Source organism: Chelon labrosus, assembly GCF_963514085.1.
Source record: "Chelon labrosus genome assembly, chromosome: 11".
NCBI lineage: Eukaryota > Metazoa > Chordata > Actinopteri > Mugiliformes > Mugilidae > Chelon > Chelon labrosus.
Genome location: NC_140344.1, coordinates 22,605,058 through 22,629,328, shown reverse-complemented (window position 1 = coordinate 22,629,328; position 24,271 = coordinate 22,605,058). Strand labels below are relative to the sequence as shown.

General features: G+C 45.1%; 1 protein-coding gene across 1 annotated transcript in view; it reads left to right on the top strand.

Annotated features, from left to right (window-relative positions):
• The first annotated feature begins 347 nt into the window (after positions 1-347).
• Positions 348-24,271, top strand: part of tspan9a (tetraspanin 9a) — a 71,154-nt gene continuing 47,230 nt past the window's right edge. The window contains exon 1 of the mRNA XM_084555205.1: positions 348-1,024. Coding sequence (XP_084411331.1) covers positions 653-1,024 — 372 coding nt within the window. The 5' untranslated portion in view covers positions 348-652. The remainder of the gene's footprint in view (positions 1,025-24,271) is intronic.

Below are 24,271 nucleotides of genomic sequence, written 5' to 3'. Positions count from 1 at the left end.
GCTGAGCACAGAATGGTACACTAGAGAAGGGCAGGCACACTCAGAAAGACACACAGTGAAGTAGACCGAGGGAGGAGAGAGCGCATCAGTGCACGTAGAGAAGAGGTGGACTGAGGCTGTGGAAAGAGGAAAGGAGAGAAAGGGGGATAAAAGTTACCAGGTCAGCAAGAGGAACGTGGAAGTGGAACAGCTGAGACTCGCGGGGGTCTCACTCACGCTGGAACAGCCGGGTACAGCAATAAGCAGCACAGGAGGAGAGTGATATTACAGGAGGGGATAGAAGGAGCGCTGTAACTTCCTCCCAGAAAGACAGTCCTGCCTTAACGCAAGGGTAATGCTCCTCACAGGACCCTCCTGCCCAGCTACTTCAGGATTATCACAGCAAGAGAGCAGCAGCAAGCAGAGGACTCTTAAACCTGCCAGTGGTGCCTGAGCAGTCCAGTCCAACTCATCTCTGTGCAGGAGACTTTCTCACCCAGCGGTGTGTTTTGAAGTGGATGTAGTTGCGTTGCTGCGTGGCTTTCAATCTTTTATTGCTTCAAAGTGTGAAGCGGTGAAGAACCTGAGGGCAAGTTGTTCTGTCCTGTCATTTCTGAGACTATGGTATACTGTGCGTCAGAGAGCCCTTCATCAGCAGCTGCAGCCCTAGAGCATGGAGAAGTCCAGCAGTGAGGAGTCAGCCATTCACCGTAGCCCTTCTGTAGATAGCCGGGACTCAGATTTTGCTCAAGCCTCCACGTCTGGCCGCCCGTTTGGCGGCCGCGGCTTCACTGCCGGCGCTTTCTACGGCTCCACGGGGCCGCGCAAAAACGCACCGCAGGGGCAGCAGGCAGGAGCTGCAGCTGACACCAGCGCAGGAGACAAGACCAACAGCAAGTACAGCTCACCCAAAGGCAGCAAATACGTAGTCTTTTACCTGGATCTATCCTTTGTGTTCCTTTTAGAATTCAAGAAGTGCAACATGGCAAGAGGCTGCCTCTGCTGCTTGAAGTATATGATGTTCATCTTCAATCTCATTTTCTGGGTAAGTGGCTCATTATTTCCTTAATGTGTTTCTCATCACACTTGTTCACATTGATTTAGATGATGTTAATGCTGTGTGGCTCACAAGATGATGCTGACAGAGTGGATCTGGCTTGGGTGATTCAGCTTCAGCCGTTGTTCATATCTATGGTAACGAATGAGAAGGCTTGGTGTGTGATAAGTTGAATTATTTCTATTTTTTTTTTAAATGTTCGTGATGGCTGTCTGAGCAATCATGCGTTTCTAATTACATCAGGGTGCCTATGCCTGATCTTCTCTGTGCATGTTGCTATTCCTGGATGTCATGACAGTGTCAGTGCCATCAGGTCTCCTTTTGTATTTGGCAGAGGGGACTCGCGAGGGTCACCCATTCAGACGGTTACATGATTTACAGTGCACGCGGAGCTGAGATACTGCTCGTGGTATGCAAGTGGAACAGTCCAAGTCCTTTTACGGGGCAGTTACAGAGATGAGCCGCACAATATGCCTCAGTAATAACTTGAAGTGATCAGATTTATGTGCTTCAGTTACAGTATAATTTAATCTTTTTATAAAACCCCCAAGGCTCATGGATGAAACTACGATCCGGATCAAGTGACGAACTTTATTGTAAATGAATACAATAACATAATAGTAACAATTATAGCTGAAGTATAGAATCACTGTAATTGTGGTATTTACAGTAATTACATAGAAAAACGACTCTCAGCGCTCTTCACGCTTAATTTACTCACAATTAGATGTCATCCCGAGAAACCTGCCCAGCGTGTGTCACACTCGGGTGTTTATCCATGCATGGGCATTTATTGTAAAAGTGGGCATTTCTTGGATGTTTACAGAATGGATTATGGGGCTTATGGGTTACGGGGCCAAGCCTTTTGTGTGGAAGCAGCGAAGCGTGAAGCGTAAAAACATCCCAACACTGGGGACTCTACCAACCCAGGCCCACCATGTCGCTGGGATGTGAGCCCTTGTAACTGGGGCACAGAGTGGGCATTAACCAGAGCCCAGCTGTGAACGGGCAAACATTAACCACACACACACATGCACACACACTTAAATCCGTCCCATTGTGCGACCTGTATATGAATAAAGACGGAACTGCCAGTGGCTAGGTTCACAACCGAAGCTGTGGACCTTTCCGTTGCTTGAGGGCAAATGTCTCTATTTCATTCCCGTATTATCACCCAGTCTACAGAGGCAGAAGACGTGAGCAATTGGAAAAGACATACAAATGGCTCAGGGGCTCTTCACTGTGCTTCAGATGAAGCGAATGTTTGTTTAAGAGAATGAGAGGGTCAGAAAAAGCTTAGCTGATGACGGATTCATTACCGCAGGCATTGACTTGCGTTGATCCGAGTGCCCCCTTTTTCATCTCAGCCGGTACGTAAAGAGTGCAAGTCAGCGCTTTGGTCTCGGCAGCTCCACTGTTTGATTTGGGGATGGAATTTTTAAGCACTTCTTTTAATCGATCAACGGCCGCATAGTTGATCGATCTGTAGTTATACGTTAAAGCGAAATCCAGGTTCTCCTGCACTGAAGGCCACTTTTAAACAGATGAAAGGAGGTATTTTTATAGCATAAACTAATCAAAAATGAATTAACTGAAACTGCTCCTTTTACGTCTTTCAGTTTGCAGCCTATTAGGGCGTAGATTACATTAAACTAGAAGTACACTGCTGCTGTTATATCTAACCTATTCGTGTACTAAAGAAAGGGGCTACACACGCTTTAAAATTGGTTTCAACAGACTTATGTGTTTGCGGTTTCTATTTAGGAACACATTCAGGCAACTCAGCTTTTTACATTATTATACTGTTTATTCTTTATCAGCCACGCCTACCATGCGACTTCTCTTGGAACTGCGAGTTAGCCACATTAGACTAATGACGGTGGAAAGAAATGACGCTTTGAAGCCCTTTAAGGTGTGTAAGTCATACATACAGTAGGTGTGTGTGTATTTATATTTCTAGGTGCTAGGAAGTTAAGTGGCTATGGACCTTTGACAGCGCAACTCATCCCCCCTGCTGTGCAATAATTGAATATTTACCCTGGTTAATGTTCCCTTAATGAATACCCGCGACACATATTCCCAAATACATCCGCAGATTGATACTCGCCGCGAGATTATTTTAATGAGAGTTTAACCAGTGTCCCATGGGAACAGGGTGGGTTGATGGAGGGGTTAAGATGCAGCATGTGGCTGGTGGGCCTCAGTCTATCAGCGTGTGACGGCTCGCAGCCCATCGGGGGATGTCTGACAAGCTCTGTGGACTCTCGGGCCTCCGCACACCCGTTTGAAGGTTAGCGGAGCTGGGAATAAAAGGTTCTCCAGTCAGCGAGGTGTTGGGACAGGGTGCCTGAGCTCTCTGGGACTAAGGGAGAAGGGTGAGAGGTATGTTGTATCTTGACACCCCTGAGACCGTGCTGCTCTACCTCTGACACTCCAAGAAGTTTACTGCGGCTGGTGGAGAGGATTTGACTCTTAAGTTCTGACATCTCCTCTCAGAACTGAAGGAGGAATGGCGCAGCTACAGTAACCCGACACCAGGTGCAGCAGGGGTCTCCTCTTTCTAATGGTGCACGCACGCACAAGCACGTAACAGCCATTCTTGGAAGTACGCTCGCCACACACACACACACACACACACACACACACACACACATCCACTGCACAGGTCTTACAGTGGTAACTTGAAGCACAAGGTAAACATTCGCAGGCACTCCAGGCATCTCCATACATGCGCTCATCCTCAGGCCCCCCAGCAGTTGTTCATGACCATCTGGCTCCTCTTTCTTATAAGGGATTAGAAGACTCTGAGCTGTAGGGGGAGTTTCGGGCAGATTAGAGCTGTGTTGGGTTGTGCAGTTGGGGATTGGAGGCGCAGCTCCTCCGGACAGCTCTGTGCTAAAGCCAATATCATCAAAGCAAATGGCCTTTGTGGCGTTACAATGTGTGACAAAGTGTGTGGTTTACTTGGGATGGGGATCTGGACACACACACACTCAGTGTCTGTTTGACCAGCCTGATAGGGTGATTGATGTTAAGTCCTGTTGGTGTCGGCCTTAAGAGCGTATCAGTGTTGGTGTTCTTGCTGGGAGCAAGGATTTCTGCCTCTTGCTCTGCAGTGTGTGTTCTCTGCGCTCGCAGCCTCCACTGTCAAACGCTACCAGTTCAAGATTAAATTTGTCGTCCGCTGCATTTATTCATCTCGTCCGGTCACACTTAATTGAAAAGCAAAAAGATAGGCCCCTAAGACACCCCTACAAAAAGGATTAATTTGACCAAATCACAAGCAACATCACACACGAGCTCGTTTTACTTGTTAGAGATAAGTTGTACAGTAGCTAAATTGCCCCCGTCCCATTCGTGACCTTATCGTGGCATATCAAAAGTCTCAGCTGAAGTCTCATTTGATATTCGTATCTAAAGGGAAAGTGTCAGCTCAGCAGTCTTGTCCTACAAGTGCAAGAAGGGTGGTAGTATCAAAGCCGCTCCTTTGTTTGAGGAGAGGAGACCAAGTGTGTTTAGCATTCATAAATTCATGTGCTTACTTAGAGGATTCCTGCAGGATTTATAAACCATTTGGTTGGATGCAACAGAAGACGGTTCCCCATCGATTTAATCACTGAATTTGATATTTAAGGTTTCAGATGTACCAACACACTGATGCTACAAAGAGTGGAGCTATTGGCAGACTCCAGTGTAGTGTGAGTGCCTGTGTTTGGTTTTGTGGAACCAAAAAAAAAAAAGATTTTCTTCTCTTTTACAAAAGCTGTCCTCTCACTTCCACCTTAGACCGGAACCCCCCTGGGGTTTTTTTGGGCTAAGGTGCTGAAGCAATTGCCTGTTTTTCATTCTCCATATCGGCACATGAAAACTTCAGTCATCTTTTATGACTCAAGGGAGCGTGCACGGTTGCGAACTTTTCTTTTCCCTTCTTTTTTTTCACAAGAGGCACAGCTGAACTCCATCAGTCACTGCCAGGTGAGACGAGGATTTGGGCACAGGAAAAATAGATGAGAATTGAGCGCGCTCCGCGAGATGATGAAACAAGCTGTATGCGCCGGGCTGTCACATGCGTTTAATTTTATCAATCCGCCGTGAAAGGCTGGTTCTTGAATTGACTGTGAGTTTGAAATGGCAGATTGCAGCATCAGTCCTGACCAGTCTGTCTCCTTGAATTTTGCACCTCCTGCTGTGGCAAGATAGGTGGTCGGTTGATTTAATCTATATCACAACGCGCACGGTTGCACCTTCGCCGGTCAGTCGCAAAGCATGTGGCTTCAAAATCATGCATAGCTGACATTTATGCCGTATAATGTGCTTGAAGTTTATCAAATGTCTCATAGCCAGAATGTCTAGTCTGGAAGCTGGTATTTTTAATTTCTCTGTAGCATTTACATAAAGAACCTCTCTACATTTATATGCATTTTAATCATTTGAAGCCTTCTAATTAGCATCCCCTATAGATCAGTGGGCCTTGATTCAGATTGGCCGGCCTGCTTGGTAAATATCTCCATATGCCCGCTTTTGTCCGGCGCATTGTCTGGGGAGATCCCCCCCAATTTACACATCTCTCGCCGGCTGTTTCGATTTCCCGGCCGTGTTGTGCAGCGCCGCTGAGCTCATTAGCTCATGCTGCAGATCAGCGGGGATATGGAGCTTCTGTGTTTCACTCTAGGGGGCCGAGGTAATAGAGCAGGAGAAGTGGAGGTGCATTTTACGCTCGGATGCACGGTCGGTGGGTGGTGCTTTTGCAGGGGAATTAGGTAAAGTCGTCACTCATCCCAATTTGATTGGGAGGGACAAAGAAAATGCACCTAGTGCTGTGGTGCTCTCTCAAGTCATCCCTTTAGCGCATCTGGAAATCGTGTTTCGGTTAGCGTAAAGCAACAGGTTTCAGTTGTAGTCCACCTGCTACTGCCTTCGGTGCAGGCCATTCATCCTCTATCCCCTCCATCATTCACATTACACAGGGGAGTGTCTCCAGCTTTACATGCTGATATGAACCTGTCATATCCGAGGCTAAAGGCTCTTCACTTAGACAAGAAACCTCATGGTCTTAGTGGAACAATTTCCCATCAGGATCAACTACTTCCAACCTGTTAAACACAAAGATCTGGCCTCTTTTTTTTTTTTCTAAACATAGACCAGAGGCGTCCAGAGCAGAGGAGATGCGGGAACGAGAGGAAAAGATGAGTGTCATTAGTTCTGCATACATAAGCAGAATCTTTTGTAATGACTATGTGTCAAATCACGCACCTCAGGCTATCCGGGAGGCAGCATCCGTGTAGTCAATGACGCGTTTATATTACTGAACCACCGTATGTCACGTATTTATGTCAAAGAGGTCTTAGCTATCCTTTTATTGTGTTTCTTTTTTATTATTTGAAAACTGCTCAAGCAACACAACTGTAGATGCTATTGGGAAAAAAAAAATGTGCTCTTTTGTGTGGCCTCCCAGCCAGCGATTTTACGTCTCTTAGCGGATTCAATTTGGTTCAGAGATACTGGTGTTATCAGGCAAGCTGTTGTGCAAAAATGCCGTAGCCTGGCAAAAAAAAAATCTGTGCTGGAAAATGAGCGCAGTTTTTCACTTCCCTTTGAACGCTTCACGTATCATGTAGTGACAGCTTGTAGCACCTGTGGACTTGTAAGGATTCGGTGTAGCAGGAGGACAATAAAACAGACACGCTGAGCTCTGTGATTTGAGCTCGGGTTTTTTGAAGTGGCTCTGCAGTGCCTGTCTGTGATACACTGTCTCTTAATGTACACTGCCTCCGCGCTGCCTTCCCTAGCCTTTCCGGGTAATGCGGGAAAAAACTCCTTTATTTTTTATTTCGGTTTGTTGCCTGCAACACAGTCCCTTTTTGATATTGGTGCAGCGTCATGTTTGCTTGCACACCAGGCGCGTCTCATAAATGAAACATGTTTTCAGTGTTGCGTTTTGTCCTCGTGCCGTGGGAGTGGCTGTGAGCTACAGTGGCATCCGTCCTCACCTTCCCCCTCTCACCTCAGGAGGACCAATCAATGCTAATCTGCACCTAAGCAGTGAATTAATGTAATACGTTAGAACAGCTTGCTAGTGCAGCCACTCAGCATTTTTCTGACGGCTGAAGGGAAATTACGGCGGAATCGATGTTTCCCAGCCTTTCCCCACCTCCAGCTTTTGTTGAGGAGGCTTCGAGAATATCATTTTGGTGGTTTTTTAAATTACGTTTAGATTACCCTGTCCGTGTTAATTTCCTAGTGAAGAAGACACATGAAAAGGGAATTTCTTTGAAACATCAAATGTCTGACTGAGCCACTGTGGATACATCAGGAGACAATCTGTAGTGTCCTTGGTCCATCTCTTGAATTCTCCAGGGATTATCAGCTGTAGGCTGGAGGGTGCATCGATGACTGACTCTGAGACCAATTTCCCCTGGGCCTCTACCTGAGTTGATTCAATAAGACCTGCTCCTTTTCGCACCGTAGAGCCACTCGAGCAAACCCGCATAGCAGGCTTGAAAGCTTGTTTCCACTCATCTAGCTCCTTCCCTTCTCTAAACAACATTTAGAGACCCTAGACACACTGGGCGAGCGCAGCACAATAGATTGAAAATATGAGCGGCAGGCTGACTTTCAATGTGTGTATTTTAAATATGTCATCCTGAATTTGGGTCAGGGACTCAGCCTTTCACTGGCAGAATGGCAATGAGTCCAGGACACAGCTCCAGCGGGGGCCCCAGCGCGCGGTGGGGGGGACACTCTCGTCCGCATTGTTAGCCGTGACAAATGAGGGACAGATTTATGCCTTACACATTAGCGCGTGGATTGATTCATTTAGCCGGGCTGTCGCAGATTACTGCCGGGCTGTAACTCCGCCATAAAATGCAACATATTGTCACTCTCTAGATGGAAATGCATCAATACGTACATTATATTATCTGAGAGTGCCTAACATGTTGTTGTTGTTATTTTTCAGCGGGACTGCACACAATAAAATGTAAAATTCACACCGTCGGCCCATTTATTAGACTGTTTGTTGTGACTTGAAATGGATGCCTATCTTGTTGTTTTCAGAGTGAAGCCCGGATCTTCATCAGAGCAGGTTGTTGCAGTGCTCTCGTTACGTCTCATCCAATTTGAGCTAGGCTCGTATTTGATGTGCGAGAGGTGCGCTCACAACAGCTCTGATATTCTCCCTGAAGAGGGAAACGCAGTAACTAGTCAAGATCCTTCACTGCTACAGTACCGAGATAACTGACTGGCTGACAGACCGTGTAAACCTAATAGGGATTACCGCAGTTCTTCCTGCATGCAGATTCACCCTCTTCCTTATCGCGGACGAGTTTCGGAGTGTCCCCTTGACTTTGTGCGGGTCTTATCGCGCAACTAAAGCAACGGGTTTTACTTGTTTATTCTGCATCAGTGAGCAATTACCGGTATTTTCAAGATATGAAAGAGAATTTCCTTCCTATACGTGTTGTGTCGGACGACGCGAGAGGCCCCGTGCGTCCTGAAATCGTAAATCTGAAGCCGCCTGTTTGCCAGGCGGAATGAAAAATCGTGCACAAAAAGGAAACATGTAAAACCACCCTTGTTACATCAGTTTGCTGTTGTATCTGGGGCACAGAGGGATGTCTCAGATCTTACTTTTTAGAACGGACCTGACAGTTTTATTGCGAAGCAGAAGTGTGAGAGCCATGCGGCGAGGTTGTCAGTTATTGTGCATATTCACCTGAAATGAAGAATGATGGTGTTAAAGAGTCCGCGTTATGCGTTCCCTGTCACAAAATGAGTCATTTACACAAAGAACTGCCCACATTCATTAACTTTCATAACATCTAATTCAATTAATATGAAACACGTCAGCTGATGTTGTGTACTGTAAAACCAAGCTGTAATGCATTTACCTTTTATCTTTCCTTGACGCATACAGTATACGTACACACTTAGTCCATTTGCTTTTGCGGGAAACCCTTAATTAAAGATCAAGTAAAGTCAGAAACTGGCGCAGAGACCCCACTTACTTGCCATGTGCTGCTTGCAGTCCCCGTCACTAGTCATTATTTCTGCACAGATGTCTCCATTTCTTTTATTAAGCCACCCAGGCTTCGGTAATGGGTGACTTTGGACGTCGCTGGAATACAAAAGAGCGAGTCCGAGTGGAGCTGTGTGGGCAGACCGAGGTTAGGTAAAGGAGTATAATTTGAGAAGTCCTTTATGGGTTCATTGCCACCCTTACTAAATGATCTCATTCATCCATACTGAGCCAGAGTAATTATTAACATAGACCTTTTGCCTGTGTATGCACTCATCAGTGCTCTGTGGTGAGACAAATCCCCATCGCGGTGTTTTATCCGGCGACAATTTCAGCAGAGGACACGGTGCCGTGTTTGGGGTCAGCCCATTAATGCTCCCCCTCACGTCCATTTCGCGCACATTTCACCTATTTTGGTGTCCGCCCGTCGTGATTTTAGATCTCCACCGTGACTCAGTTTCGCTCGCTCACGCTGGTCGGGAGCTCTTCCTTGAGCACCGTTCACGAGTGAACCGGGACAGATGGGGTTGGCCAGATTTTTCTTCCAGTCCCCCTTCTGAGAGGACAGACTGGCATGACCAAAATGCAAACCTTTCCCGGGTAGGAAGAAGTGAAGCATGAAGGCAGATAGGGAGGGGAGGGGAGGGGAGGGGACCTCTTCCCAAGAGCAAGGGAGTTGAACACATTGATGTTTGATGACAGCTCCCTGAGAGGTGACTCAGCCTTACTCTCAGATCTTACTCTCTCTCTCTTTCTCTCTTTCTCCCTGGCATCCAAATCTTGTCTTTTTCTCTTTTTTTTTCTGGGGACAAACATGAAAATCCCTTGGTCTATTTTTGGGGGGGAGAAAATTAAGAAATCGACTGGCTTTAAACGGCATGATTGACGTATTTGAGATAAACAACCAACGGGTGAATAATCTTTGTTTTCCAATTAGTTGGCACGTCTGCATTTTTTGCTTTTTTCACGCAGCACTGACCGCCAGCTCACAAGGCCAATGCATCACGCCAGACATGCTGTTCCTCTTCCCACTGGTCATTACGTACTGTATCTGTCTGCAGTACATGAAACCAGATGACCAATTGACTCTTAGAGTGAATGGGAGAAAGGGAGGGAATTTTTCTTGTGAAGTTACATTTAAAAATATCCAACAGCTCAATTTCTATGTAACAGCATACAGCATGTTTTCAAAAATAAGAGATATTTAAGCATTAGATGCACAGATCAAACATGAACACAGGTGCACGCAGAGAGGGGCGGTCACAGCGGGATTAAACTGACTAAATAAGTAAGTAAGTTGCTTTTTCTTTTTCCTTTTGACAGCTCTGAACTCCCCGGCCTGATTAGCTGTGCTAAGCACATACAGGAGAGTTTAGGTTCATTTTCTGCATTATTCATCTGTAACGCACAGGCTTTAAAATTCTGCAGTGCCGCACTGGGTTTTATGAGAAAAATTAGCCAATCGTAATGAAATTAACCGACCTTATTTATTTATTCGCTCAGTATGTATCATTTTACGGCTGAGTTCCTACACAAAACATGTGTAAATCCAGACTGGGCCGCTGAACACATGCACATTCGTGTAGCTGTGTTGTGTGATTTACGGCTGTGTGTGTGTGTGTGCAGGGGTATTAAACCCTCGCTTTGAGCGAGCGGCGGAATCAAACAGCAATAATTTTATACTTGAGCTCCTGGCTGGAGATTAATTGAGATGCAAATGCAGATCATGATGATATTGAAATACCCGTGTTGGAAATGCAGCAGTGCTCTCGCCTCACCTGTGAGGGCTGACGCGTCTGCGTGCGTTCGTCAATATTATCGAGAGCCCGGTAATTGGCCCATGAAGGCGCATCTTTGTTTGCCTCGGTTAGAGAGCATTTCTCCGTCTTCAAAAGCCTTCCCCCTCTATGGTTCATTTTTCATTGAAGTGCTTACCTTGCAAAAGAGCGAGTGAGGGGGAAATATTGTCCTGCAGCATGTTCTCACTTTGTCTCTAATTCCTTCGTAGTTTGCTGGAGAGATGCAGAGAGATTCTCTGTAGTCTTGCCATATTTCATCCCAAAATGTCTGGAAGTCTTTCTAATTGTCCGTTGTGCCAGTGACGGGTGAGAACAACAAGTAAATAACTCGAATATGAAGGATAAATTTGCCATTTCTCAGGCAGCTTTTTCATATTTAAGATCCGAATAAGCAGAATTTTAACGTGGGTGAGTCGCAGGAGTGTTATGGCCGTCATTACGGTGAAGAATGTTCCTCAAAAGCAATCACATTTCACGCTGGTCTACATCAGAATGGTTTTATTAACATGGTTTAACTGCTGATCCAATATCGCCCAAGAGCTGACACTGGCTAAGGGATCGGGCTGTTTTTCATATTAACTGTGGTGGGTGGTCAGCGTTACTGCCCAGAGAATTCCCCACTGATCCGTTTCCAATGTCCTCCGCAGGACAAAAATAACTTAAAGACACGTGAATGTTGCTGATGATGTGCTCTTGTAAAAGGGAAAAAACAAAACATCGGTACGCTTCCAAACAGTTTAACTCTGCATCAGTGCTGGTTACACAGAGATGGAGTGTGCAGCTGCAGGGATCCAGATCCTCATTACATCAGATGCAGGCTCCTGTGCCTGTAGAGATTTGCCGCGCTACAGTGCTTGCAAATATGGCGAGCGTGGAGGCATTGCAGGAAAGTATAGCTGCGAAGCTACTTGCAACTTCCTGTCAACGTTTTTGTGTTTCTGCATTATGCATTCTCTTGACTTCCAGCTCACCAAGAAGGCAGCCAAGGTCAGCAAAGCGTAGCAATGTATATTCATAGTCATGTCTTTGAAGCCATGTACATTTAAATGCTGCACTGGCTGTTCTGCTTCTAAACATGTAAGTTCCCAGACTGCTGTTGGTAGTCTCACATACAAGCTGCATTTAACCATATATTATACACCAATCAGGCATAACATTATGACCACCTGCTTAATATTTTGTAGGTCTCTCAGTTGGGACTCATCAGAGAATGGACATGGGCCTTCTAAGGGTGTCCTGTGGTGTCTGGCAACAGAATGTTGTTAGTGGGGGGTTAGGGCTTTGGGACTATGGGTTGAGGGGAGGGGCCTCTGTGGATCATCCCACAGATACTTGATCATTTTGGGATTTATGGAATTTGGAGGCCAGGTCAACACCTTGTGCTGTTCTTCATGTTTTTGTGCCTGTGTCAGGCTGCATCCTGCTGGGGATGGCTGCTGCCATCAAGGAGTGTCATTGCTATGGGGTGGGGGTGCCTGGTCTGGTGTAGGTGGGTGGTACATGTCTAAGTAACAGCTACACCAATGCCAGGTCCAAAAGTTTCCCAGCAGGACATTGAATCGTCACAAGTTGGCCAATGTTATTTACTTCTCCCGTCAGTGGTTTTAATGTTGTGGCTGATCGGCATATACAGTTCTTCTTTTACTTGTGATTGTCAGTGCAGTCCAATAAACAAAAGCTTCTTTGAAAGAAAATGCTGCGAAAAGGTAGAAGGTGAAAAAGTAAGCTGCCTTTAAATTGGGGCTGTTTCACGGTGCAGTGCTTTCTCTTGCACAATCTCGATCTCTCAGCCTCACCAGTAATTTGGCCTGTTCCGTATAGGCGCACGGGACATGCAGTAATGCAATCACGGCTCCGAAGCGGCACAAGTAACATGAATAAACCAGATGAGCCGAGTCCTGGTGCAGGCGGTTCTGACTTTGCCATGTTTTAGTCTGTAAAACCACTTTTGCATTTTTTACAAGTTGGCATTTTTCAAGAAAATACACCCTCTGATGGGTTGCTCTTTTCATTCTTAGCAATTGTTACTAATTCATTTCCCGTTGTCTTCCAGTTAACATAAGTTGACAACTGGCTATCCTTTTGGGGACTGCTTCGAGTATAACGTGAGTGAGGCTGGCAAGAACTCCAGGGGCTAGGGAAGTGAGTTAGTTTCATGTTGACTGCAAAATCAGGTCAAAGCAGAGAGATGAGGTGAGTTGAGGTGACTAAAGTCGTAGTAGGGGGAAATTCTTTAACTGTTGGGGATTTAAATGCAGACGGGATATCACATATTTACACATGTGACCTTAACAAAGCGTTTAATTTACCTATTGATTAAACTTTGTCACCTGTATTGATCACAATGCCCTCGTTACATTCTGTCCCCTTGTCTTGTTGATTGCCTCAGGGGTCTTCCGGTATCTGGCGGAAAAAAATCAAAAAATCAAAAGGGGGCACTTCCTGAGCCAGCGTTTTTGTTCACCTCAAGACGAACTAAAGGCCTCCTTCAGTAGCTGACCTGATAATATCCTCTTCTTGTTCTCTGATATTAAATTGAAAAGAGTCCAAACTAAGCCTCTCAGGAAATCTTTTATTCTTTAATGGGAATACATTTCAGCATGCAGGCATGAGGCACAAATATTGCCAAAGAAGCAGAAAGTATAATTAGCAGATCTCAGTTTGAAATGGCCTCTGGACACCGCAATAAGTCATGGTGGCTTGGATCAGCTTCGGCTCTATCTTCCGCCTCATTTGTTCCTGTCTAAACGAGATAGGCCTGCTATCTGTTGGCAGCCTTCCACCGGTGACACAGTGACAATGCAACGGGCTCTTTAGCAGCGTCACCTGTGGGGTACGGATGAAGTGTAGCGGGCTTGTCACCCTGCCATTATCTAGCCCAAACTCCCAGGATGGAGGACAATTAAAGGACAAAGCAGACGGGAGATGGGCCCGCTAGAAGCATGTCAAGACAGCGGGGAGCCACGGAGCAAATTATTCAAGTCGGCACCTCAGATGTTGCCGCCGAGTGGTTCGACAGGTGCACAGGCGGACAGAATTCCTCTTGAAAATGTCCCCGTCACTCCGCCGATCGCAGGGGGAGCGCGTTGGACGGAGCAGGAATCTTTATTGCCGCAGCCTTTCAGCGAGGAGTGCTCTCTAAATGCTCATTGTATCCGGATCCATCTGCGGTGGCCTACTTGAGAGACGCCCTGCACAGCACTTGTTTAAATGCGCGTGTAATCCGGAGACGTTCCTTGGTAAACAAGTCCACTCCGAGGAGGGTTATTTGCATGCTACAGCAGAAGAAAGGGAGGAGCGAGGAGGGAGGAGCGACACCTGTTGCAACAGTAGCTGCCGAGTGTCTCTGATGTGCTTTGATTTGTGAGGGAAAGCAGTCCGGCTCGATCTTTCCCCACTTCTCCAGAGATCTGAGTGTTTTTCTCCAACTTTCAAAGGACGTTTTGCTGTTTTCCAGTGAGATAAAGCTGAGCAACTAACAAGTCTAGGTTTAATTACGACACAATGCGGGCCTGTAGTGAATCTGTGCTTTGATTTCAGACCGTTTTAGTATACACCGATCAGCCACAACATTAAAACCACTGACAGGAGAAGTAAATACCACTGAACATCTTGTGACGATTCAATGTTCTGCTGGGAAACTTTTGGACCTGGCATTTTCGTGTTGATGTTACTTAGACATGTACCCCCCACCTAGACCAGACCAGGCACCCCCACCTCAGCATTGACAATCCTTGATGGCAGCAGCCATCCCCAGCAGGATGCAGCCTGACACAGGCACACAAACACAAAAACAGTTTAGGAACAACTCAAAAAAACATGAAAAACAGCACAAGGTGTTGACCTGGCCTCCAAATTCACTAGATCCCAAACTGATCAAGTATCTGTGGCATGCACTGCAACAAGCCTGATCCGCAGAGGCCCCTGCTACCATAATAATACCAACACCCTGGTGCCAGACACCACAGGGCACCCTCAGAAGACCCATGTCCATTCTCTGATGAGTCAATGTTTTGGAGGCACAAGAGAGACCTACAAACTATTAAGAAGGTAGTCATAATGTTATGCCTGACTGATGTATTTTCACTCTCAATTCACTCCTAAGTACTGTGTACTAAACCTAACAGTTTCACAGTTAAAGTGTTGTTGTAAAAGTAACTTCGTAGCTGTGGCTTTAAGTGCAGATTAGTGGTTGAGTGTATGCATTAGTAACATGAAATTGATATTTCTACAGCGGTTTGCGTGCACCGTGGCTGGGTTATCAGCTTCACTGACCACATGCTGCAACAAAAACAGACTCAGCAGTACTGGCACTGTTTCTGATATTATCCACAACTCACCTCCTACCGCAGGCCGTTCCATTGCGCCGAAAATGATGAGCGAGGAGGGTCAAGGCAGTCAAATAAACAATTTTAGGTGGAGAATTTCATTATGTGTAAAAGGCAAAGGATGGTTTGCTGAGGGATTTGTTTCTTCAATTAGCTGCTGCCTCTGGCTGCTGATGGGATCTTATTGTTTTCCGGCTGCAACGATTAGCAAGTACGAAAACGTTAGTAGTTATCCTTGAATCTCTGCTTTGTTCTTGGATTTTTTAAAACTTTTTCTTGTGAGCAGGCCCGCTGCTCGAAGACAGAGGATTAGGCAAAGCAAAAAAATATTTTTTTTTTTTAAAAAACGGTTGTTGTTCTTGCTGTTCTTGCATTCTTGTTAGATCAGCAGTGTGTCCCTCGCCACCACAGTTGCTCCTCAGCATATGTTGGTTTGCAGCACGCTTGCTCCATTGTTTGTCTTTTATCAGCGCTGCGTGGGTGAAAGATCAGACTGCGCTGTGAGGGTTTGAAATATCAAGAACTGCCTGACTCTAAATAGGTGTGGAAATGTCCCTGCTACTCAAATGCACTTACAAGGAGACAAATCTGGACACTCACAAACACACTCAAATACGGCATGCACACACACACAAACACAGACTCAAGTGTTTGTATAGCCCAAAGGCTTAGTGAAAGCAAAAATAGCCCCGTTGTTCTGTTTTTTTGTTTGTTGTTTTTTGTTTTTTTTCTTCTTTTCTGGAGCTCATCTTTCACTGTAGAAATGCAAAATTCAAATAGCCACAGCTCCTTTTAAAAGACGTTTGAAACAAGAACATCTATCTAAATGCTAATTTCATATAAGCATTTTACGTCAACTGTACATCTGGTTAACTCTCCCATCATTCTTCTCCAAAATGAATTAGAGTTGTATAATTAATCCAGTAATAATAATAAAAAAAAAGAATCAGACTGCGGGAGTGGGAGAGGCTCCAGATTTTTTAATCAGCAGAAGAGGACAAATCATGGAAATCACACCGTGTGGTTTGTTAATCCACGGGCTTCGTCCAAAGTTGCTGAATACTTCAACTACTGCTGGATGGCTGGATGCTAGACAGCGCTGCAATCAGTTTTAGTTTTATTGATTAGAGCTAATTACAAGCCTATGGCCTCCGATCAAATGTACTTTGCGTTCATCAAATGTTAGCATGCTAATAAACATGTCAGCGTCAGTATATTGACACTGTCACTGTGAAAAAATGCTGATATGCTAAATGCTTGATAACATCGGTATAAGATACTGACCATGCCATTAATCAAGAAAATAATTAATCAAAAAATATTAGTAGATTAACCAGTTCCACCATACAGAACAACAAACGATACACCGATCAGCCACAACATTAAAACCGCTGACAGGTGAAGTGAATAACATCTTGTGACGATTCAATGTTCTGCTGGGAAGCTTTTGGACCTGGTATTCATGTGGATGTTACTTAGACATGTACCACCCACTTAGACCAGACCAGGCACCCCCACCCCATAGCAATGACACTCCTTGATGGCAGCAGCCACCCCCAGCAGGATGCAGCCTGACACAGGCACACACAAAAAACAGTTTAGGAACAACTCAAAAAAACATGAAAAACAGCACAGGGTGTTGACCTGGCCTCCAAATTCACTAGATCCCAAACTGATCACGCATCTGTGGGATGATCCACAGAGGCCCCTGCTACCATAATAATACCAACATCCTGGTGCCAGACACCACAGGGCACCCTCACAAGACCCCTGTCCATTATTTGATGAGTCAATGCTTTGGAGCCACAAGAGAGACCTACAAACTATTAAGAAGGTAGTCATAATGTTAACAACATCCTGTTGCCAGACACCGAAGGCCCATGTCCATTCTCTGATGAGTCACAACTGTTTTGGAGGCACAGGGGCGATCTGCACAATATTAGGAAAGTAGTCATAATGTTATGCCTGATCTGTGTATTTGGCCAAATAAAATAAAAAAGTTGTCGGTGTCTTCCGTCTCCATTCGGCTTTTCCTTGGAGATCCAGCCAAAATGTCAGATGTTGTTTACTCAGAGCTGCCACATGAAGCCTTGGGTTTATACTGTGTCTAAATGGAATATGAGATGCAGCCAGAACTGATAGCTACACTAGTGGAGCAGCCTGCACTGGATGATGAACTGTCCCTTCACAGAGAGAGAGAAAGAGAGAGAGAGAGAGAGAGAGAGAGAGAGAGAGAGGAGGAAGCAGTAGATTTTAGAAGACACGACTCTTAACAATGTAAATGTGGAGTGGAAGCAAAACAGTTACGTGAGTTGCCGTTGGGAAATGGGTGTTTACAGCAGCCTCCTTCTCGATCAGATCTATTAGCTGTCACCGCTCTGCTTTGTATATCTCTGTATCCCTCTCTGATGTGCAACACAAATACCTCTGACCTCGCTGTGATGGAGTGCAGAGGACCTGGACTGAATTAGAGTCAACAAACACCGGCATCAACATTTATTATGGTTATTATTATTATCATTACCTCTGGGTGACTTTTTCCACTCGCAACTGTTAGCCGGGTTCTCGCTGAGTGATTGCACATAACAGAGAAAAGATATTAATTAGGGATAACTCCTAGGAGGCCAGATGTGGAGATGATTTTATTTTAATTTCATGCTTCAAAAAAAAAAAACAGGAAAACACATGTGTTCCCTTTGTAATATTGATTTATACCTGTTTTGCAGCAGACACACCCCGATGTGTTATTTCTATGAGAACATTACTCAGACGGATGGCTCAGATGTTAAGGAAAGAATTAATCTCGAAGCCTTTAAAAGCTCTTTAAACATCTATTTACCGCCGTGCTTCGTGTATCCGCTTCCATTTTCTCATTTGATGGTAGATTTGTCATATTCAGTAAATGTTTAGCCGGGTCAAAGTGGACAAGACCTCACAAGAGCTTTTTTTTTGTCTTAGTCTTACATTAAAAGACGTTTTTGAGGTATAACCTTGTCCACCGACAGACATAACTGTCTAGCCATAAGAGGTGTTACGCAATGCACAGCTCCAATGCCAATGTAATTTTGACATTGTGGAAATTTCTCTTAGATTCGTATAAGAATAATTATAACATTTACATGGCTTGAATATATATATATATATATATACACACACACACACACACACACACACACACACACACTGCCTGGTAATTCAGTATATTCAAGTAGTTAGAATCTTTGGGATGTGCTGGAGAAGGCTTTGTGCAGTGGTCAGACTCTCCCATCATCAATACAAGCTCTTGGTGAAAAATGAATGCAACACTGGATGGAAATAAATCTTGTGACGTTGCAGAAGCTTATCAAAACAATACCACAGTGAATGAGTACTGTATCAAAGTTAAAGGCTGTCCAACGACCTTTGTATTGGTGGCGACTTTTTTTTTTGGCCAGGCAGTGTATATATATATGCTAGCTGGGTCAGCGTACATCGAGAGGCACAACCAAGTGGCTGGAATAGTGTACAGGAACATCTGTACCCAGTATGGAATAGAAGTACCCAAATCCCAATGGGCCACACCACAGAAGGTGGCTGAGAACAATAGGGCCAAGGGCCAAGGTTCTGTGGGACTTCAGCTTCCAGACTGACAAACAGCTTCTGGCTAACCAATTGGACATAGTGGTGGTTGACAAAGAGCAGAAGAAGGCGGTGGTGATAGATGTGGTGATACCAGCTGACGCCAACATCAGAAAGAAGGAACGCGAAAAGGTTGAAAAGTACCTAGGATTGAAAGAACAGCTGGAACAGATGTGGGAGGTCAAGGCGAGCGTGGTCCCCGTGGTAGTAGGGGCACTCGGGGCAGTGACCCCCAAACTGGGGGAGTGGCTCCAACAGATCCCAGGAGCAACATCAGAAGCCTCTCAGTTCAGAAGAGCGCAGTCCTGGGAACAGCTAAGATACTGCGCAGAACCCTCAAACTCCCAGGCCTCTGGTAGAGGACCGGAACTTGAGGTTGACTCAGATACCAACCCAAGAGGGTGAGAGGGACATTGTTATTTAATTACCACCAACAAGATATATTGATATACCGATATATCGATCGACCGATATATCGGTCGACTGATATATCGATCGGCCGATGTTATCGATTGGCCCGTATTATCAAATGCTTGGGGTAACTTAGCAACAGTGTCACCACATATTACGTCCAGAAGATCACTCTCCGACCCCACTGTTTAAAAAATTCTCGTCAGCGTCTGTAGCACATCCTAGCTTAGCTGACTCTAACGCAACCATGTCTCTGACTAACATCACCCAACTTGCACTCACGTCTATTTTAGGGAGATGGTGTAGACAGATAGCCAGTTGTAGTTTGTTAATAAATAAATAAATAAATATGAAGTATAGGCCTGCAAATCTGAATTTTAAACTTCCTAAATGTCAATATCAAAAATCCAGTATCACTTTTGGCTGAACCACTAACAGCTGGTTGGTTCAATTTAGCATAAAATAAAATCAAAATAAAATGGTCCTGCTGACTTATAAGAAGACAGAAGCCCTGCAGAGATTTTTTTTTCTAAAAAAAAAAAGAAAGGTTTGGCATCTAATGTGTCAATCTCAAATCTCACTGGCTTGTTCCCGTGTTATCTATTGTTTCAGAAAGCCTGATCTATTGACTAGAGATTTTAAAAGTGTTAATCTCTCTGCAGTAAATGCCCTTTTACTCCTGTCATGTCGCGCTTATCTTTGCTAACTGACACCCGTTTTTTCAAAGCATTCGGGCCTTCTGGGAAAATTACAAAATAATTAAACTGAAAGCATGGAGACAGAAAAGATTGAAGGAAGACGGCTGTACCAGAAAGGTAAATTAATGGGTTTTTATCCCCAAGTTAGAGTGACATTCATGGACTGATGAGAACAAAAGTACTGAAAACTTCTTTTCTCTTAAGACCCATTTCCTGGAACACCAGAAGACTATTCAAGAGGCTCATCGGCTGCATTAAACGCGGCTTGTTATTTCCTTGTCTCTTGTGGCATATTTTTATAATAAGCCCCTAAAGTGTGATTGCTGCATGTCTTGGATTTCATGTGTCCCTGACATTTGCTAAGAGAGACGCAGAGTCTGGGTCATGTCATCGACCCAAACCTCTTTCTGTCTGGCTCACTCATGCTGTGGTTTTAGCAAACATATCTTACTGGCTCCTCTTAACAACGTGCTGTTATCACACAACGCAGCCCTCCTTGTCACTCAGAGATTCAAACACACACACACACAGATCAGGCATAACATTATGACCACCTTCCCCTTGTGCCTCCCAAACAGTTCTGGTCAGAGAATGGACATGGGTCTTCTGAGGGTGTCCTGTGGCGTCTGGCAACAGGATGTTGTTTGAGGGGGCCTTCGAGGGGAGGGGACTCTGTGGATCATCCCACAGATACTTGATCAGTTGGGGATCTAGTGAATTTGGAGGCCAGGTCAACACCTTGTTCTGTTTTTCATGTTTTTTGTTTGCCTGTGTCAGGCTGCATCCTGCTGGGGATAGCTGCTGCCGTCATTGCTATGGGGTGGGGGGTGCCTGGTCTGGTATGGTCTTGGTGGGTGGTACATGTCTAATCATCATCCACACGAATGAATGCCAGGTCCAAAAGTTTTCCAGCAGAACACTGAATTGTCACAAGATGGCCAGTGTTATTCACTTCTCCTGTCAGTGTTCATAATGTTATGCATGATCGGAGTAAGTGAATGCGTGCCTTTAAAAGACTAAGGATCCTGTTACGTTACATGTAAATTAGCCTTCTCAATCATTTACAACCTTTGAAATTTTGACTTTGACACTAATTCAAAGCATATCAGAAAACCTTATTTCTCCTATAAAATTACCCCAAAATGGGTTTTTGATAAAGACGATGATGTGTAATTGAGACGCAGAAATATTGAAGGCAATTCAGCGTATTTGGCATTCCCTTTTTTTCCCGGGGATTTTGCAGTCTGTCTAGAATAGAAAATGTGTTCTGACAGAGGGATAATTGAATTGACCACCTTCACCGCCCACTGCTATCCGCCTTCGCTTCACACCTCCTCTGTGCCAGCGCAGAGGATAGTGATTTCTTTGAGCTTTGGAGAGAAAATAGTAAGATGGGAGGGTATTGATCATTCTCCTCAAGAGTGGAGCTTCGCAGATCACTGAGTTTCCCAGGCAGCCACTGTTTTTTGCGCGCTAGAAGCTATGCTCTTCTGGTTATCTTTCACTGAAAGAGCAGGGGCTGCTAAGAGGCTTTACCTTATCATTGTCCGGAATATAAATCACCTTTTATGCACCCATCCTCTTGTGAATAAACAAAGCTGGGTGATATCAGCTATCCGGGGCATCTGCTTCTCTTTTACTTGCTGCCTCATCACTCTTCGACATAATGAAATATTATGATCGATAGATAGAGCTTGGAACAAAAACGAGGCGCGCAACGCAAGCATCAGTTTCCTGATGTCCGTATAATAGTAGACATCCAGCGGTGGAATGTAACTAGTCAGAGGCAGAGAACTGGTCATTAATTATTGACGCACACGCCGGCAGATACCAGAGAAATTAGTACACTATTGGGATGTCTGATATCTGCGAGAAAAGTTCTGGTGATATGATGTTTTTCACACTCTTGACTCACGTTTTTTTTATTTTGGCCTCCTTTCACGGGAGCCCTCGTTAATAATGAGCAACCTGGCAGCAGGGAAATGTTTATATACTGTATAGGCAGCCGGGTTAAGTGCCTGAAGGGCTTCACTCGATCACATAATTTAAATTAGAGAGGCCGAGATCTGCAGGATGCATCCCGGCCCGCAGTTTGTTTACAACGCCTGGCCTTCCCTTGCCGCTCACGGTATATAACTGCATGCATCTCGGAATATATGTAAATGCATGAGCTGTCACGTTTACTGAAACACTCTTTTTTTTTTTTTTTTTATGCGCCTTGCTGACAAAGCAGGACGATGTGATAGTTTTGTTTATTTAATCTCAGTAATGATGCGTGGGATCGTTTCCACGCACCGACAGAAGAAAGCGGAGGAACACTGAGTGAGGAAGGTGTGGGAGCACAATTCTAACCTTCTTCTAAACTTTTTTGTCCCATTTCAGCACTTTCTTGAATTTGCAACGTACAGCGGGTTCGAGCCTTAATATTTCAGAAGTGCGCAGCCGCCTGGCGTGGCGCCATCTCCCTTAGGGCGGAAAGCGGGAAACCAAATGCAGTGGCGTGTCAAAGCAACTAACAGAAGGATGCGTGTGTGTGTGCGTGTGTGTGCATACATCTGCGTATATTTTTGGTGCGTTTAATACGACTATCCTCGATAGGCAATCATGCAGAACAGCTACAGTGTAGTGCCTTTTTTCTCGCTGCCCCGTTTTCCAGCGGCGATACGCCAACTCCAACGCTGCATGACCTCCTATGGCGTGTTCTCATCTAATTACAACCCAATTATCTACACTGTGCAGCTGTGATCAGAATGCCACGGAGAAGGAACGGAGCCTTGACACGCTGACACAGTTATTGTCTGAATATTTGTTTGCACGAGCCTCTGTACGCTGGGCCTACTTGCTGCGCAGTGTGAGAAAAGAGCCAAGCGGGGTAGGCTGGTCGGTTGCACGGTTTGGGAGCAATAGACCACCTGCTTTTAAATTTTTATTAGGTCTGATAAATGCCCAACGGGAATGCTGGTCGCCTGTTGATTTGTCAGCTTTAATTTCTATTTTCCTCCTCTATGTTTAGTCCAACCATTTAATTCTGATTGTTGTGTCGCTCAGCAACTGATTTGGTACCGATTACGGGTGAACTCATTGTAAACCCAAACTCCACTGTATTAATGATGCCCTCCTGCACATTTTGTTCTTTCTGGTTTCCTGTCACTTCTGCTGGAGCAGCCTGCACCATCTTCACCCACAGCCTGGGAGTCTAAATCACATCACCTCTCAGGCCAGCATGATAAAGAGATAGGAGACGCGTGGGTACAATAGAACGCTGTGCGCCAGGAAAAAAAAATAAAAAAGAAAGCCCAAAGATGGCAATTTAGATGTCATTTTGTCCTGTTTTGAAGTCCGGCTGGTCTAAAAGCAGCCGAGAGAGGAGGTGTAGCAGGAAGCCGTTATTGCCTCCCCTGTCTTATCAGTCTCCGGCACCTACCACCTGAATGTGGTGAATCAGGAGATTGTAGAGACTGTTGGGTAACAGCAGGTGATTCTTCATCGGGCCACACTGTCTGCTTGGCGCGCAGACAGACAGACAGACAGGCAGGCGGGCGCTTTCCCGAATCTCAGCTCGCAGTTATCCAGGGGAATCCTAATGTGCATGAATCTGCAGCAAGGAGGGAAGAAATGAAGCGGGAGGCGCCTCCCACGGAAGCACTTGGCCGTAGTCAGTCACCACGTAACACACACTCCAAGTTCAATCCATAACCGTGAAGCTAAAGTTTTCGTCCCACACCAAAAGACTAAAAATACTAACTAAAATCAGACATTCTTTTAATTAACTGTGAGCTGAAGTGTGCACTCAGCCCCAGAGGATGAGTTGGCTCAGGCGCGTGACCTTATTTTTTGAGCACTTTCCTCAGCAATCCTCTCTGTCCCTGGTGTGCCATACTGAGGTGGGAATGCATTAATAGTCAGGCTCAATCAAGAAGAAAATTAAGTGTGCACAACAATGCTAAATGGAGTGTTTCATTCCTGTAATGACTATATAAGTCAAGATGAAATGACAGGGCATGTGGCTAATGGACAGCACGGTAGTTGCAGTGCATTTCAATATTCATGCCGCTCCGAATCGGATTTTCTTTTTATTACATTTATCCAAATTTCCAGCGTGAGATGTTAGTTCGGGCGTGCGTTCGTGCAAAGTCTGCAGCACGAATCCATTATCCATTATTCGATCTCATTACGCATTCATCGGCATTCCTGCCACAACATATTCAAACTAGAGCACAACATGTCAAATAGATCAAGTTTAAAGGTCCCATTAAGCGGAAATGAATAAAAGGAAAAATGCATCATTAATTTGAGAATGCTTCGGTGACAGTGTTCGCCAAGCAGGGGAAGTGTTTACACGGCGAGATGGAGAGGGAGTAATT